This window comes from Lepidochelys olivacea, assembly GCF_965140295.1.
Source record: "Lepidochelys olivacea isolate rLepOli2 genome assembly, chromosome: 11".
Classification (NCBI taxonomy): Eukaryota; Metazoa; Chordata; order Testudines; family Cheloniidae; genus Lepidochelys; species Lepidochelys olivacea.
Window position 1 is genome coordinate 47,416,733 of NC_140421.1, and position 18,896 is coordinate 47,435,628.

At 40.2% G+C, this 18,896-nt stretch overlaps 1 protein-coding gene across 5 annotated transcripts in view; it reads left to right on the forward strand.

The window, feature by feature from the left end:
- ITPRID2 (ITPR interacting domain containing 2) overlaps window positions 1–18,896 on the forward strand; it is a 56,264-nt gene that overhangs the window by 991 nt on the left and 36,377 nt on the right. For all 5 annotated transcript variants that reach the window (XM_084642920.1, XM_084642923.1, XM_084642919.1 and 2 more), the window contains 7 exons: window positions 366–411; window positions 7,656–7,705; window positions 8,615–8,671; window positions 10,550–10,589; window positions 12,293–12,391; window positions 12,916–13,124; window positions 14,514–15,232. In XM_084642920.1, the coding sequence (XP_084499046.1) occupies window positions 366–411; window positions 7,656–7,705; window positions 8,615–8,671; window positions 10,550–10,589; window positions 12,293–12,391; window positions 12,916–13,124; window positions 14,514–15,232 (1,220 nt within the window). The remainder of the gene's footprint in view (window positions 1–365; window positions 412–7,655; window positions 7,706–8,614; window positions 8,672–10,549; window positions 10,590–12,292; window positions 12,392–12,915; window positions 13,125–14,513; window positions 15,233–18,896) is intronic.

The window sequence follows — 18,896 nt, forward strand, 5'->3', positions numbered from 1 at the left end:
CTGTCCCGCCCGGCGGTCTCTACTAAGGCGGGGAAGGGGGAAATCGGTGCCGGGACGCGCCCCGTCCATGAGCCCTGCCGGATGGAAGCGTTACTGGGTTGCACCATATGTGAGACTTGCAGTCTGTGTGTTTAAAAGTATTTTTAATTCTCATATTTTTGGCCCGCCATTGAGTTTATTCTTATTTCTTTTGTTTGTTGTTGTCTTTTTTTGTTGCTCTTGTCAGCAGTCTTGTTTGTGTGGCCGTAGTGTACGTGGTGTTTAAAAGGCACCGTTCGTCTTTCTTCATGAGACGTCTGGAATGCGCTAAGCATCAATTACAACTCTTTGCTTTTCTCCCTCCTTCCCTTTCTTTTCTCCCAAAGGCAATATTCCAAACGAAAAGATCGCCATATGGCTTAAAGATTGCAGGTAAGTACTTCTGCAAACCAGAAGTTTCGGTACTGCTCTAAATAGTTACATATGTCTAAATAGCAGAGTCCACAACTCTTTATTAGCTAGAGGACCTGAACCTACAACCTTTTCTTATCTGAATGTGAGTTGAAGGGTTGGGTCCCCAAAACATGTAGGAGGTGAGAAAAATTAGTTATTCCTGTTACTTTTACCTCTCTATATATTGTGCTTTCTCTTATTAGGGAACAACTGAAGTTCTTCTTTGAGAATAAATGTACCATTAGTAAGTGACTAGAGTAGTAATGCATGTAGAAGTGGGGCTGTCTGGCAAACAGTTGATTTTTCTTTTCCCATTCCCTCTCTATCTGTCATGTGACGATGGTAAAGCATTACAGAGTTACTTTCTTCTAATACTGAGCAAAGATTAAGGAAAACCGTGTCATCCCTAAATCTACCCTCTCTGTCCCTGATTGACTGCAGGGCTCATCTTAAAACCTTCCCTGTCCTCATCTTGACTGGCTTCCTGTTACACTTCTATGGAAACAGTGCACATCCCTTTCCCTCCTCCCCTTTATTACTAAAAATTTAGCAACACATTGTTGAGTCATCAGCTTTACCATTGTCCCACATATAGTCACGTTCTGGCCATGAGGATCCTTTTTCTCTGTTTGACTGACTGACACGATGTATCTTGGACTTCCCTAAAGGATTATCTCTAGGGCCCTATCAAATTCATGCCATGAAAAAGGCATCATGGACCCTGAAATCTGGTCCTTTGTGTACTTTTACCCTATACTATGCAGATTTCATGGGGGAGACCAATGTTTCTCAAACTGGGGGTTCCAACCCAAAGGAAGGTTGTGGGGGGGTTGCAAGGTTATTGTAGCAGGGTCATGGTATTGTCACCTTTACTTCTGCGGTGGCTTCAGAGCTGTGTGGCTGGAGAGTGGTGAATGCTGGCCAGCCACCCAGATGTGAAGGCAGCGCCTGAGCCAGCTGCAGCGCAGAAGTAATGGTAGCAATATCCTGCCATGACACCCTTATTTCTGCGCTGCTGCTGGTAGTCGCGCTTCTTCAGAGCTGGGCTTGCAGCCGCAGAGCTTCCTGAAGCTGAGGGAGGTTCCTGGAGATGAGTCTGACCTGGCCCCAGAAGCGGCCCCTGCAGGGGAAGAGGAAGTCCCGTCCCTCACCAGCCCGGCGAAGACCAGCAGCTGGAGCCTGGCACACAGTTGGAGCCTTTGTCCACGGTGCCTCAAGCCTTACCCTGCCCTGGTGCTTAGGGGTTAAACAGACCTTGGGCTGGCTGTGTGTGTGTGTGGGGAGCGACCACAGACCCCTGTAACCACATACCATGCCACCCCCATTTTTGCGCTGCTACCAGTGGCGGAGCTGCTTTCAGAGCTGGGTGCCCGGTCAGCAGATGCTCATGTCTGGCTGCCCAGCTCTGAAGGCAACAGTTTTTAAAATTCTATGACCTTGAAATTGACCAAAATCAACTGTGAATTTGGTAGAGCCCTAATGATGTCCCTTCACTAAGACTGTGGAATGAATACCACTACTCCTATGGTCGTAAAACAGTTCAGTTGGATTTAGAAAAAAGCTTTTTCTCCTGTCTCCACCATATAGTATTTTGGGGTTCACTAGCCAGTGACAATAGCTGATCTTGTCCAATATTTTTCTTCTTTCAATTTTATCAGGGATAGTTGTCCTTGTTTAAGGTTAGGTGAGCTTTGGGCGGCATCCCAATAGTTAAAGAAAGTTCAGGACTTCCTATATTTGTTATCTTTCACTGTCATCCTATAGGCATAGCTGCTTATGGTGAAAATTTACTTTTAAGGTTGGCAGTGCTATTCTGATCTGTTGACCCAGTGAGCAACTCAGCTGAGCTTACTGTAGTGCCTGATGAGTGTGTTGCCGTACAGCTCAGCAGAGCTAATATGGTGTCCTTGTTGTAGAAGTCTCTGTGCAGTCTAGGTGACCTGTTCCCTTGTATGTGGAGGGGGCTGGTGACATATTGTATCCCAAAAACTTGGAATTAACTTCTGACAAATTGTGGTCCGTTGTCAGTGACTATTTTTTTTCAGACTGCCAAAATGAGAGAAGATGCCTTAACTTTTCTATGAGTTGTGGGTCTTGTAAGAAATAGAATTTCAGCAAATCTTATTAAATAGTCAATGGCTACCAAATCAGTATGTTTCTTTTCTTGACACAGGTCTAGTGCTTAACTAGGAGCTTTACTAGAATGGGAAGGGGGCGGGGAGATTCTTCCTAAAGCTAGTCTGTCTCTAGTCACAGAGTTTCTGTCTAGAATCTTCTCCTTTCTTAGCTTCTTGGTACAGGTTTAAAGGAATTGTACATATATTCACACAATGACGATATGCATACTTAATAACTAAAGTTACAAACCTATATAATAATTAATAAAATCTAATATAATTATGCTGGATAGAAGGCTTATGAAGCAGTAGTGTCTGTTGATTAGATCAGAGTATTAGCCAGAACTCCTGGCTTTCGTTCATACCATTGCTACTGACTGACTGCCTGACATTGAGTAAGCCACTTAAATAGGTGTTTTTCCTTATTTTACAGCTGAGGAAACCAAGGCACAAAAAAGTTGATTAACAGGGATGTTGCAAGGTTTAGTTAACAGATGGTTTGTAAAACCCTCTGTGATCCTTGCATAAAAGATCCTGTACAAGTGTAAATGTTGTTGTTGACCAATTCTATACTTTATACTAAAAAATTAAATTTGCCTCTGTTATAGAGTTGACAAATCCTACTTTGACACTGTTCCTTTAGTTTCCATGTATAACATAAAAATGTTGCACACTGTAGTCTTAAATGCATAGACATTCTACCCTGGAGCTTAGTGATATCCACAAACTATTCAAACTTTGTTATCGTGGCTGGCTTTTACAAAGCTCAAGTGATTTGTTAATATCAGTGGCTCCCTGAGATGGAGATACAGTCCATCCTGCACCCATTGAAGTCAATGGAAAAACTCCCACTGACTTCACTGGAGCAGGATCAGTGCTGTAGGCATTTAGGGTCTGATTCTGTGATGTGCTGAGTGCCAACAACTACCAGTAATATCTGTGGGAGCCAGGAATTCTCAGCACCTTGGAAAAGTGCTCAGCTCCTCACAGGATTATACTCTCGACTGTAGGTAGTACACAGTTAAATTTGTGTGTAAAAATGTGTATTTTTGTCTATTATAGGTGGTGAATGAGAGAATAATCTAATTTACTTTTTGACAAGACATTTGCTACTCTCTCTCTGTGTATGTGCATGCATAATCAAAGGGAATGGACTCGGCTAGTTCTTCTAGCCCTCGATGATCCCTGGTGGTTTTCCTCTTTTTCTGTCCACATTGCTGGTTAAAGACAATATAAAAAATCTTGAACATATTTTACATTGTATTGTTAAAAATAACACCTAAATTACAGGTACTATCTTCCTGGATTGTAACTGAATTTCTTGTAACAATCTAATGCACTTTTCACTATAGTGTTGCATAATCTGGACTTCTCCTAGTGTGTACAACATAAATAGACTGATTTTATTTCTGTTTCTAATCAATTACATGTCCTGGCTCTCAGGAGTTAGCAAAATGCCTTGTTGTTTGGTGTGTAAAAACACCAAAAATACTTTTCCCACAGGAATGATGGAATACATTTCTATTGTTTCTCGGTTTATATGACATTTTAGAAAATGTAAATTTAGGATCAAATTTGATTGGCCAGTCTTACTTTCAGTTTTGCAGTGGTATTTAGTTCAAGTGAAGTAGCATCAACATTCTTGGTAATGAGATCTGCTTGTAAGATTTATTTGTTTCAAAAGACGATTCACAATGTTGTAGTTGTAAGGAAAATGGACTTACTAGATGGCTATTTCTGTGGTACGCTTTAGCAGTCTGGGACTGTAACCACTCCACATTGAAATTTCTCATCTGTCTTACAGTAGTTCATGGCTATGCAGAAGTCTCTCCAAAACACTCATCACATTGTTTCAGAGTAGCAGCAGTGTTAGTCTGTATTTTCAAAAAGAAAAAGAGTGCTTGTAGCACCTTAGAGACTAACAAATTTATTTGAGCATAAGCTTTCGTGAGCTACAGCTCACTTCATCGGATGCATTCAGTGAATGCGAAAGCTCACGAAAGCTTACCCTCAAATAAATTTGTTAGTCTCTAGGGTGCTACAAGTACTCCTTTTCTTTTTACTCATCACAGTGTGGCAATATTCATAAAGGCCACTTCTGCTCCATTGTATGGAATTGTCATCCCTGTAAGAAGGCCTTCCTTCATTTATCTCAACTTTGTCAGTGTTTTGAAATGATTTAAAAGTGTTTAGTGTATTTACTAAGAGTGTTTAAGATAAACATAAAAAATCAGCTGTGTGCCCATCTTACATTGAAACAGAAAGGAGGAAATCCTCCATTTGAACTCAAAGATGGTTTTTATTTTTTGAATTTGAGTGTTTTGTTTGGCCAAAATGTCTTCTATAATAATAACATAGTTTACCGTGTTGGAAAGCGTTTAGGAACTTTCTCATGTAGAATATTCAGGAAAGAGGAGATTTTGAAATGTGACTGAGAAGACACATTTTTTTTTTTTGTTTTGAGTTTTTGATGGCAAATGGACACACTATTTAATTGTACTCTGGCTGCCAAACTATGATTTTAACAGCCGAAGTTTTAACTGCTTCTAAAACACAATGCAAGATCTTCATTCATTGCTAAAGATTTCCTACAATAACCAATACCGGGTCAAACAAACCCAACAGAAATTTTCTACAAAATGGGGCGAGTGAAAAGCAGAATCCTCAGTGAAGTCCACTATGGGCACCGCCATGTGGCTCTAATCTACCTGATCAATACATAGATCCTACAGTGATGGGCACTATGGGTGGAAAGAGGGGGGTAAATATTTGGGGGGAGGTGTTGAGTAGAAAATCCCAGAGAATCCAGCATGGCATGCCCACCCACTCTTCCTTGGTGTCACCTAGAATGTCTGGGAGATGTCTCTGAGGGATCTAAATCACTTTTGGTTCCTTGATCCCAATGCAAGTCAAGATTTTTTATGAAGCTCTGCATTCCAGATTCTTTGGTTTTCCATTTGTCCTTGACCTATGTTACATCTGCTCCACACTCGTGCCACTACACTTAGGGCTGTGAGAGCAGGCAGCTTCTTTGGAGTCTGCCAAAGCAGTATGGTATCCACCCCCAGTGTACAATGTGCCTTTTCTTGAGTATGCGAAGATATTGAAAGATCTCTAAAACCTCCTGTTTAGCAGCATAATGCACTTGAAAACAAACCCGAATTAGCTGACTTATGAGCCATGCTGCTGAAAATATTTCTTTAAAAACATATCCCAGTTGCTTTGCTGCTGTTCAAGGGGCCTCCATTGTTCTTACGCTCTTCTCTTTTTAAATGGACAATTTTTCAATGGAATGGACTATACAGTGGTTGTGTATGTGTAAAGATGCAAGCAGGGAAGGAGACAGATTGCTTGCCAAAGTTTCTTTTCTAATAGCTGTTAACAGGCTGCAGAGGTGACAGGCTTAGTTTTTGAGGGAGAATGCCAGTTGTGCTGCTTGCTTTTTACCATTCTCTGCCAGCCAGTGCATGCACACTGTTGGCGTCAACTGAGGAAGTTGCTGCCAGCAACTTTGTCTAGCTAAAAATTAAGACATGCTGAAGTGGCCGCCAAGGAAGTAGAGGGAGAATAGAAATGTAGCCATTAAAACCGGGATATAAACAATAGGCATGGTTGTTAATTCAGAACATAAGACTTGCTGTAACTTGAATAGATTTAATAAAAAACCTAGTCACTTAAAGCCCTATTTACTCCCATGAGAGACCCAAAATTCCAGGAGATTTGAGTTTCTAAAGGCTTGTTCTGTCGCCTAGTTGAGTGAATATCACTCATACTGTCACTATTTTAATTGGCATGTCACTGTAACAAGTTATTTCTAAAGAGTCATTGTCACAGGTTTGTGGCTTATTCTGTAGCAAAGGTAAACTGTTCCAGAGGAACAATTTGCATTGTAAAATAAAGGGTGTGTTAGGAAACAAATATACACTTTTCATTCCAGAATTTAGTTTTGGAAACAGAACAAATACTATATCATGTCTTTGTTTATTTCAGAGTAACTTTGGGCAATTTTCTCTGCTTGTCTAATGAAAAACCTTCACATGCCCATATGTAAACACTTAAGTCATCTGATTTTCCCTTCTTTAATAATATTTTACTTTTTGTGTCTTTGGTTTGGTTTGTACCAAGCTGATTTACTGCATAGCAGGTTAACCATCATTTGTCTACATTGGTGGACACTCTGTATTAATATCTGGTCTGTTTAAAGAGCTTATGCATTGAATTAGTTTACACAGGATGAGTAATACTAACTTCATTAGGGTCCAATCCTGCTGTCGGTGGGAGTTTTTCTGTTGACTTCAAAGACCTCAGGATCGGGCCCTTCAACAAGCCTCTTTCCATTCTTGAAATAGTGATTACATCTGTCCTGGAACAAAAGCTAAAGAATTTGATCCAGTATCCGAGCTAGCAAATGACAGATATTTTAGGTCTCATATTGTTCTTGTTTCTGATTAGACTTTGTATTATTATTCTTACTTATTTTTTGTATTAGAGTAGTGCCTGGCGGTCCTAGTCATGGAGCAGGACCCCATTGTATTGCACCTAATACAAACACAGAACAAAAAGACAGTCACTGACAAAAGAACTTAAAATCTGCATGTGTGTGTGTCTGCCTGTCTATCTGTCTTTCATTCCCTTACTCACCTGTCCTTAGGATTTCAGTGTAGAAAAAACAGGTGTCCACTTTTAAAGTGTAAATGAGTTTAAAATGAATTCACTCCTGCATAGTGCCATCCCCACTGCTCCCTATTCATTCTTGTTGGTGGTGTGGGCACAATATAACATATAAGATTTTCTTTGACAACCTACAGAATCCCTGTGGCCTTCTTAACTTTTGCCTTGCTTCTGATTCCTGTGTTAGCGTTCATAGGTCTGAGTGCTGCCAGTTTTATTGACCGTTTTTTTTTTTTTTTTCCCACAAGTATTTAGTCAGGGACTTGGGGATTGTTTAGTAAGTCATTGTCAGTCCCTATGTGTTTGTGCAGGCTTTCTGGGGGAGGAAGGCGGAAGGAGGCACAACTGCTGTTACCACAAGCTGGTTGTAGCTCTTAAGGAAGGACATGAAGAAGCAACGTTTTAAACTAGAGTTAACCTTTTCTGTGGTTTCAGAACACCTTTGGGAGCTTCTCTGGATGAGCAAAGCAATCCTACATTGAAGGGTAAGGAAAGGCTCTGTGCTCTTGGATAGCTGCTTTTATGATGAACTTTTCTGCTTTCTTATACATTGATTTTAAATCATAAATTGTTACCCAAATGCATATGTGATGGCTATCTTGATCTTGCTAAGGTATTTGTATTCCTGTGCAGCTGAGGGAGAAGTTTAGGGCAGGGGGAAAGGGTCAGAATTTTTTTTTTTTTTAAAAGAGTTGAAGTCTTTAAAAAGACTACTCCTGTGCTTCAGCTTATATAAATGCAAAATCTCTGCAGAAGCGGGGGGGAAGGGGGAAGCTAGTTAATGCACAGTCTTAGAACTAGGTCAGCTTTTGTGCAGTCTTTCTTTGCTTGCTCTAACTGAAATGGCCACACCTGAAAAATTTGCTACCTGAGCAGGACAAAATTTGAAAGTTCAAAGTACAACAAGAATCTGCAGGTAGTGGCAGAGCATATAAAAAGAACTCGCAGTATATACCAGTGGAAGAAAGGGAATGACTGGACTAATTTCTTAACCCTGAAGCTCTGTGGTAAGATGCCTGGAGTCTAACTTAACATCCAGTGCCGGGTACTTACATTAGGTATGGCACCAGGGGGCTGGTAGTCATGATTAATTAGCTTGCAAGTTGACATGGAGTTGTTCTTCAGCTGGCTGCTAGATTAGGTTTAGAGCCACCTCTCACTCTTTTATCTTCCTTTTAAAATAAGCTTTTCTGTGATATGAATAGTAACTTCAAAATACCATAGGCTTCATGTGTACATTATCAGGGTATAAAGGATAAAGGATCTGTAAAGATGTTCAGAGTAAATCCTACAGCATTAACTCTGTGTTTTTAACTAAAAATATTGTATGAGCTTTTGGAATGAAAACATTACAGCACTATATAGGCGTTGAACTGCCAAATGTACATTTTCAGGCATGCTGGTGAGAAATGGAGGAAGTTTTGAAGATGACTTATCCCTGGGAGCGGAAGGTGGGTATGGCAGGGTTATACGACTATTAAAGGAAGAATTTTTTTATTATTATTATTTAAGTAACATTCAAGAGTTTGACTTTATTTTGAAAAGTCAGTATTTCCAATATGGTAAAAGCCTGATGGTAAAGCTGTCTGGAAAGTAAGAGGGAAGATGAGACATTTGCAGAAAACCCAAAACAAATTTATTTATTCATTTTTTTTTCTTTCACCAAAACTTTATTTCTTTATTTTTGTCAACTTGTTGTGACCTGGCCTTCCTGCAGGGCAGAGCCAGCCTTGAAAGGGGCCTCCATAATGAAGGAAGCAGCTGTCTGCTACTTCTTCATGTGCTTTGGTGCAAACTCCAATGAAACAGTCCAAAGTACTGATGGAAGGAGTGCAAGAAATGAGAAAAATGACTGTTTAATGCTTGTGCTCTCTCTGTATGGGCCAGATATGGAGGTCAGACATGTGCACCAGTTCCACTGGAAACAGTGGGAGTGGCATGTGAGGGTTTTCTGAGGGCCAAATTTAGCCTCAAGTGTTCAGCTAACAGCTCATAGTTAGGGAGGAAGGAAAGAGGAGAGGCTGAAAGATGGGAGAAAGAATTAAATAAAGCTGGAAATAAAAACCAATAGATAAGTGTTTAAAACCAGCAAGCACCACACAAAATAAAACGAAGGGAAAGGCGTTTTAGATTGTCTCTCCGTGATGACACTTTTCCCCCTTGTATCTCCAGCTGTTGCTTTACTGTTTCTGTTCTGCTTCTCTCTGCTTGTTCCCGCCAGTTCTTCTTTTCCCCTCTTTCTTTTGGAGAAGGAAGAGAGGTGGCCTCTCAGAGCAGGCTTTTTTTTTTTTAATCAGAACCTCTTGAACTCAGAAATGTGGCCTGCACAGATAGCCTTTTGGTGGTTTGAATGCTTTAAATTGCCAGAGAGGTCCCCAGCTGAGTAGCTGATCTGCAATGAGGGTCCAGTGCTGAGAGCTGCTGAACACGTTCAAGTTCCATACATGCAGAGGCTGATCAGCACTTCACAGATTGGGTCCTACTTGTCCAGCTACCCTGTGCATACATGCAGGATAAGGAGTATACAATAAGTTGACAACAATTTTTTGCAATTCTAAAAAGTGTTTGAGAAATGTCAGATCTGATCTGGTATAAAGCCCAACCCTGTTCTTATTGGAGTCAATCAGAGTCTTGCCAGCAACACCACAGAAGGAGGGTTGCGCCTTGGGGGGGAAATAATTCTTTTTTTTTTTTTTTTTGGAAGTTTTTTAAAAATAATGAGGAAAGCAATTTATTTGACAGTTGACTTGATGCGATTAATTTAGTCCATATCGCTTACTGAATTAGAGTAAGTGGGATTAAAAAGATTCCTCCTAATAGACTTCCCATTTGTCAGACTGCCTGCCATACAAAGGACTTGTTAGTGAAGTGTTTTCCCTTTGTTTTAAATAGCAATCCAAGTTCTGGTCATATGACTGAAAGGGAAAAGGACAAAGATGTAAGAGCTGGCTGAAAAATTTCAAGTTTCAAAATTTTCTGAAGGTGGGGGGCAGAAAAAAAGGAAAAATATTTTTCAAAAAACTTTTGATCAGCTCTAAAAGGGTAGATATGGTTAAGTGTGTGTGTGTATATGTGTAATTTTTCTAATAAACACATACCCTGAATACTATAGATGAAAATCTTAGTGTAAAAAAAAATAGAACCAACTAACACCTATTATTACAAATGTGTATACATACCGATTGTACGCTTTTAATGTGTAAAGAATGGACTCTGGGAGGTGGAGTGGCATCTACAAACATATGTTGTTGGCTACCATTTCTTATCAATTATAAGTGCTGTTTTGCCAAAGAGCTTTATGTACAATTCATTCCTTCATTTTTCTGCAGCTAATCATCTACATCAAAGTGATGCAAAAATGGAAACATGGTAAGTATCTCATTTTTGTTTTGTTTTTGGGAAATATTGAAATAAAATGATCTGAACTATGAGGTAAAGGTAAACTAGGCAGTCCACGTACTAAAACCATTCCATGAAGAAGAGTTTACTCCTACAAAGAAGACGTCACTAATAATATCGGGGGTGGGGTGGGGAGGGAAGACTTTAATACTCACAAAAATGTATTCCATAAATATGTTCCTTTACTTCCGTCGCATTTAATCCGGAGTCTCAAGTAAAAGGGGGAAATCTCTGAACACAAAGCAACACTTCTGCAAGAAATAAGTGGCTTAATTCAGTTACCTCACCCGCCACTCAAATGCCTGATCTGTTTCTGGACAGTTTCAGGAAAACTGCTCCTTGTTTCAACCTTTGAGACGGAATCCCTCTTTTTTGGGAGCAAGGGGGGCAGGTGACTGTACCGGGAGAAAGCCTCTAGGGAATGGCCTCCTACTTACCCCCAAAGCAATGCTCTAAGTGCAGTCATAGCCCAGCTACGCAACAAGTAGACTCGGGCTACATCTAGGCTACAGCTGGGATCGATGCTCCAAGATCGATCCACTGGCGGTTGATTGAGCTGATCTAGTGAAGACCCGCCAGATCGACAGCAGATCACTCTCCAGTCGACCTCTGTACTGTATGCCTGATGAAAAGAGTAAGGTAAGTCAACTGGAGAGTTTCTCCTGTCGACACCCCGTGGTAACTCGACCTAAAGTTGTGTAGTGTAGGTCGACTTACTGAGGTGGCGTAGACATAGTCTAAGACCTTTTGCTACATCACCTCATTCAGTCCCAATAAAATCCCTTATATTAATGGACCCAGCTGCTCTGTGTTTCCTTATCTCCTAGGTGACTATTCTGCCAGATCGCTTGCAAGTGAAACTCCCATTATCTAATGGTTAAAAATCTATATTCCCAAAAAGGGTGTTGATGCTGATGCCATGCAGGGAAGGTCATTTAGCCTACATGACAATGGAAAATGCTGAGGCAGTACCAGTTGCTGGGGATGTCGGGAGGAGATTTGGGGATTGGTCCTGCTTTGAGCAGGGGGTTGACCTCATGAGGTCCCTTCCAACCCTGGTATTTAAAAAAAAAAAAAAAAAAAAAAAAAGAGAGAGAAATCAGAGTGGGAGTCTTGGTTGGAGCCAATCCCATTCCATTTCCCGCAATCTGGAAGCACAGCCAATTCCCAGGCCTGTCTGAGAGGCTTCCCCTGCTTTGTGCTGCTCATGGGCTGCAATCCGTGCCTTGCACTAGGAAGCAGAAGGGGTTAGGCAGTTGAAATCAGCATCTAAGAGGTGAGGTAACACAAGCAGCAAGCTGAGGCCAGTTCAAGTGTGAAGAGGCGGTCCCGTGGGGGAGGTAAGGGAGTGGAGAACATAAGCCTACTGAAGTAAGGGATACTTTTGACCCTTCTGGGTGGGTGAGAGCAGGAAGGGAGATTGCAGTAGTGTTTTCTCAGCTTGCATCCCTTGCCTTAGGATTCTTAGGGTGTATATGCCTTTTTTATTAAGGGGCTAAGGATTAATTATTTCTGTGTATTAATAAAATGAGACCTAGCTAATGTAAACCAGAAAATACTGAACAGGAAAAGAAATTCTCTGAGAGTGAAGACTTAGTTTTCCTTAAAGACTGAGAATTGAATCACTGCAAGGAACCAGTTCATCATGTCAGTATTGTCTATTTGTATGATAGCAATGGTATGTTGGCGAAGGAGAGGAGACATCAGTTCCACCAGAAGGGGAGAAGTATGAATTCCACTGGTTCTGGGAGAAGCAGTGCAACGGTTTCAAGGTAAAAGAACTATACTTTGGAGGATATGGCACAGTTCAGTGGGATTTATCATTCTTTTTCTGCCAATAGTTACTACTTCTATCCCTGAGATAGATGGACTTGGCTTGATTTATATGTATTATTGTGCTTAGTAGCAAAAGAGAGATTATTAATTTGGTTATTTGAAAGAACTTGAAATTTTTTTCTAGCTGTGGCTCTCAGAAACTAAGGACAAGTGGACTGGAACCCTGGAAATGCCTGAACTTTAGAAGCATTTCAAGACCTTTGGGTTGTGGGTTGGGTTAATAAATAAATAAAATGTTTGGATCTGAATGTTGACTGGGTTCATCTCTCTAATGGCTTGAACAGAAATGCCAGATGTAAACCCCTCCAAAACTTATGACTTGGGCCCATCGCACTGAGTTGCAGGAGACAAAACTTCAATAGGGCACAGATTGGGGGGCTGAAATAGCAACCAGATTGAAGGGATCATGTCCTAAAGAGAGCCATTGTGTAGAAAAATCTCTTGTTTTTCATTTGTCTAGTGTTTCTGAATTACTGGATCTTTATGAGGAAGACCCTGAAGAAGTACTCTATAACCTTGGATTTGGAAGAGATGAACCAGATATTGCTTCTAAAATCCCATCAAGATTTTTTAATTCATCATCGTTTGCCAGAGGGATTGATATCAAAGTGTTTTTGAATGCCCAAATGCAGCGCATGGAAGTGGAAAATCCAAATTTTGCTTTAACAAGTAAGTATACTTTTAAAGTGAAGGTTAATTTAAGCTTTTAAAATTTTGTAAACAACCAGAAAAGGAAACCTGTAGACTGGTATTCTGGAAAGCTTTTATAGTCTTGGGGTCAAATTTTGGTCCTGTTTAATTGTAACTATTTCAAGATGTGATGTGTACGTGTTTGGGCAGGTTTTTGGAGTGGGGAAGGAAGGTGCCCCATCATTATCCTTCACCTTCTGAGTTGTATGTTGCTTTTTGTGAGTCTCTGCTAAGCCATCTTTCATTTCAATTTTAAATCACTGAAACAAGCTACAACAAAAACACTCTTAAGAGACTTTTCTTGTCCTGTAGACGCTTAAGGTGAGATTTCAGAAACTGCTCAGTGTTGACCTAATTCTGTTCCCATTGAAGTCAGTCGTAAAACTCCTATTGACTTCACTGGAAGCACAGTTAGGCCAAAGCTGAACCTTCCGAGAACTCCACCATTGGTGTGCAGAGCATCAACATAGTATTGAAAGAGAGGGGGAAAAAAAGTAATTGACGCATTCCATTACAGCAGTACTTGGAGTGGGAAAAGCTGTCTAAGTATTGTCAGTACTCACAGTTGTACTTTACCTGTGTTTCTGTACTTAATGTATTTATAAGGGCTCTCCCTACCTTTCTTGTTCTGCAGTTATAAAGTGCTCTTACAAACTTCCGATTGTTAAGGGTCAAGGGATCACTTGTGGTTTTCAGTACTAGGTAGTATTATAACCACTCTTGAGAGCCCTTGATAATTTCAGAAAGAGGCATGTCGGGGTTGCCCTTTTAAAATATCATGAAGACAGCCTATATTTCTAGGTAACTCTTAATGTTCTTAAACTAGTATTTACATACTGTGTCATACAAAGACTCAGTACCTCTTTATACCACAAGACTCTCTAAATTGTAGGTATAGAGGACAAGCTTATACATAAATTAAAATATTATCTATACATTTTTTAAATGTTGACCTTAGAAATCAGCTTTGATATATATGTGTATTACAATACATTCCTAACATGTTGCTGATATACTCTTGAAATTCTATATAAGGACAGGTGATCTCACTTTTACAAAAGTCTCAGAACATAGACCTGAATAAAAATGGATGATCATAAAGATAAGGGTTCACAACATCCAAAGTGAATTTTGATGTGAATTTTACATAAGGGAGAGAGATGTTCTTTGGATAATGCAGATATTTGGGGTTCGGAAATCTGGCTTTACCTGTGCACTGTAAATTTTGGTTGTTTTGTTTACTCATTCCAGAGAGAAGAATTAGTTGCAAGTCCCAATACATTCTTAGCTAGGCTGTACAAATATTAGATGCAATAGCATCAATTATTCTCTTAAACATTTAACTTCTGATTTGTTCTTGTGCTTCAGGTCGTTTTCGTCAGATTGAAGTGCTTACTACTGTGGCCAATGCTTTTTCTTCCTTATATTCCCAAGTTTCTGGGACTCCTTTGCAGAAAATTGGCAGCATGAATTCAGTGTCTTCCAACAAAGAGACCTCCAACCCTGCTCCTTTAAATCGAAGCAATACTGCAAGTCGTTTAATGAAGACCCTATCAAAACTCAATCTGTCTATACCCCAGCAGGCAGGAGAAAGTAGCAGCTGCACAACTCCCCCAGCTGTTGAAAAAGGGAAAATGCCACCTGGCCAAGGGACTGAAGAAAATGATGTCAAAAATGAATCAAAATTACCCAAACACTTAAAAAAGAAAGATTCTCCATCTCTGGCTACAGTAAAAGAGGAGATATCTAGTAACCAGCCCAATATTATAGACATACTTAATGCCACAACTCTTTCTGCTGGAATTAGTGACAAACAAGGAACGCAGGATGATAATGTGCCTCATACAGATGAGCAAAAGAATGACTCACCAAGTCACCAGAATAGATTGTCTGAAGAATCTGGTATTGTGGACTCCTCCAATCTCAGTAGTGATGCCAATATATCTACAAATAATGAGCTTGAAAATAGCACTGAGCTGCAAAATCCATCTACATCAACCCCAGATAAAGAACCTTGTGCTCCCATAGAATCTCCATCCATAACTATTCTAAAGCTACCGCAGAAGGACTCCTTTGAGATGGAAGAGGTAGGTGGAAAGAAATTACCTTATTTTGCAGAGTTGATGTAGCCTTTGTCGTTCCCTACACTGACACAGGAAACATTGAGACAAGACTGTCCTTAAACCAAACAAACCCAAAAGGCTGGTAAAAGAGAAGCTTGTTTGACGTGCAGCTCCATGCCAGGAAAATACATTCTTTTAAACTGATTTTTGATTTTGCATGCAGTGTTTTGTGGGTGTTTTTAGTTAAGCTTCTAGTTTTTCCTCTATCATTTTAATTACTGTTTTCCTTTTAAAAAGGCTAACTCTACAGCAACAGATGACGTCCTTGGCTCTACTAGTAGTGTAAGCAACGTAGCTCCCTGCTCTGCTGAGTGTTAATGATGTCACTTGTTCTAGGAGAGTTAGGAACATTAGCTTATAGCTTAGACGATAAAACCTTTCACTTCCATGTTCGTGAAATGATCTTTTTTACATTTTGGAAAGTGAGAACTGCTCACAGTAATTAGAGGTTGCAGCATCCCATTAGGCCATCTAACTCAGTGGTTCTCAACCTTTTTTCATTTGCGGACCCCTAACCATTTTGAATAGAGCTGCAGACTCTTTTGGAAATTTTAGACATAGTCTAAATTTGTGGTCCCCCAGGGGTCTGCGCACCACAGGCTGAAAACCATTCTTCTGTGGTAACAACAACGTTTCGCGGACCCCTTAGTTGTCGTCTGAGGACCCCCAGAGGTCTGCAGACCATAGGCTGAGAGCCACTGATCTAACTCACTCTCCACCAGTGCAGGAATTTCCTCTCCAATATAGTCTACAGTGGTTTGTCAGGTGACCCTTTACGTGCCCCAGAATGATGGGGCCCACACCATTTTTCTCTGGAGGCTATTCTACTGGATCTCCCTGTTGGGAAGTGACTTTTTCTGATAATCAATTTAAATTGTCTTATTTTTCATTTCTTTGAATTCAGGTAGCTTGCAGTCCCTAGCAAAGCTTGCCACTTCTGCATTTCAAACAATTCCTTCCTGTCAGAAAGAACTAGATCCTGGATGGTTTATTCTCTGACTGGACTGTATGCTTTTTGGATCAAGTCCTTTAACTCGTAACTTACAGGCCCCCAAAGTTTCCACTTACAAATTCCTCAAGAAAAATATTGCTTGATTAGCAAATTTTCATTTAGTATGATCTAAAAATGATGCTGTGTAATCAAGTATCCTGCCTCCAGCAATGGGCTAGTCCCTTTATTACCCCCATAAAAACTCTAGCCAACTATTTCAGTGATGGTTGTCCAGGAGGGATATTCTGTCCTAGTTCCCTGTAGGTGGTCTTTTAGACTCATGAGGTTTGCTTTGTTATCCAGTGAGTGCAGAAACTAATAATCTCAAACTGGACATAACAATACTGCACAGGGGAGGGATAGCTGAGTGGTTTGAGCATTAGCCTGCTAAACCCAGAGTTGTGAGTTCAATCCTTGAGGAGGCCATTTAGGGATCTGGGGGCAAAAATCGGGGATTGGTCCTGCTTTGAGCAGGGGGTTGGACTAGATGACATCCTGAGGTCCCTTCCAACCCTGATATTCTATGATTCCTACTCATACTAGTAATTATAAGATGTGTCTAACGAGTTATGGATTAACAGATGTTTTGAGGGAGCTTTTAAATGGACACTGTCAAGTAGTCTCCAAATTTGACCTATTTTAAATTTGTCATATCCAGTGACGATGAAAATCCTTCAGAATTTAAATGTAATATATTTGTTGATGTGGTGATTTTTTTTTTAAAAACAAACAAACAAAAAAACTCCCACCCTCTTGATTGAAAAACACAAACAGCAGATAACAAGGATTGGGTGTCGTCTTTTCAAGCAGAACTTAACAAATTCCATGTCTGGTGCTATGTTGGCACTGGAAAAGCGTGAAGCTTTTGTAACACAACCAAGGAAAACTTGACTCTTGTTAGGTTTTGTTACACACATGATGATCAGATTGGATTTACAATCATCTGAGATGATTTTTCTTTTCTTTTGGAATGCTGGGCATTATAGGGTAGGTTGAAATGATACAAAACTTGGTGTCTTCCACTGACTTTTCCTTTGAGTTGGACACTTTAAGGAAAACATGACCCAGAACTGAAAAAGGGACTGCTGAAACCTCTGCAACCCAAAACTGATGAGTTTGTGCAGCTCTAGTTGACATAGTTTGCAATGCTATCAGTGCATAAACACAGCTGTTTTAGCATGATGAAGTAAAAGGTAGGACAGAGTTGTGGTGAGTTTTTGTTTATACAATAAGAGTATATACATTTCAACTGCTTTCTAATCCCCAGGAGGGATTCTTATTTTTTTTCAGCAAAACTGAATGTTATCTGGTAGTTTTAATTTTATTTTCCTGCATTTTAAAGAGGGTACAATGAACAATAAACAATATTAGAAGCGATGCTTCACCCACTCTTTCCTAAGCTTTGTTTGGAACGTATTCCTACACATCAGAAAGATGACAAATATATTAAGGAAGCTCTTCCCATGCTTTCTAAGGCTCTCTCAGCTCCATTAGGAAAGCTGTCGCTGTAAAGCTAGCCAGTGTGGGAGTGAGTCAGAGCAGGATTTCCCTCAAGCAACCTCTGTTCAGTTAGCCAATTAGATTCACTAAGGTCTGTCTCCAGCTTCAATATTGGCTAAAGAGATGGGAAGGAGTAATGGGCTTGTGTTGCGAGGCAGCACACTTGGATTGCAAACACAACTCTGATCCAGTAGCTCAGCCAAGGTCAGGAGGTAGAAGGCATTTAAGATGAAAAGGAGATTGGCAGTTGAAAGGCAAAGCCTAGCCATCAGAAACAAAGAGAAGGGAAGAGAACCAAGGTGTCTTTCCTGGAAGACCAGTGCAATCCAAGGGCCTGTAAGACTGACTGTTCTCAATTTTTTTTAAAAAGTAAACCGATTTAATTCAAATATTTATTTCCTGCTTTGTAACTTGTCTTAAACAAGTAGCTATATTTTGCAAAATACCAGGAACTGTGTTGAATCAGTCTTACTCTTTCTTTGAGGGGGTGGAATCGGGGCCATGATGCTAGATTTAGGCTTCTACTGTGCTAAGGGCACATGAAACAAAAAGTCCCTGCCACAAAGAATTTATTTTCCGAGTACAGATTATACCTAATTGAAGTATAAAATGAGAGATAACAGGTGGATAAAACCAAGAGACGAGTAAGAGTGAGGTTGGTTATGATTAGTGCTTTAAACAGCAGCCAGCCACACCTTACATGCATTACAGCAGTGCCCCTCACTCAGACCTTTCTGGATGTTCCTTCCCATGGAGGTTAGAATGTTCAAAAGGATTGCTGAGTTCTGCTTCAGTGAATCACTTCTCATTGCCAAAGCTGCCAAGAAAGATAATACAAATGACCAGTTTCTGATAATTAATAACTGGTGGCTGATTGTGAGCTACTTGAGCCTAATGAGTTTTGAAGAAATAGCTTTTCTTGTATCTCGTTCTTGTGGTCTTATAACTGGAATTTTACAAACTGCCTTTACAGCAGATTAAAACATCAGCTATTGTGCCAGTTGTGTTGCATTCATTTTTTCCTGCAAGGCACTTTTTAAAACACTTCATATCTAAACGTTAATGGTGGCATTGCTTTGGTTAAAGTAAATGGAGTTGCACTTGCTTACATTGGGGTTAAATGTAAATGTACATTGG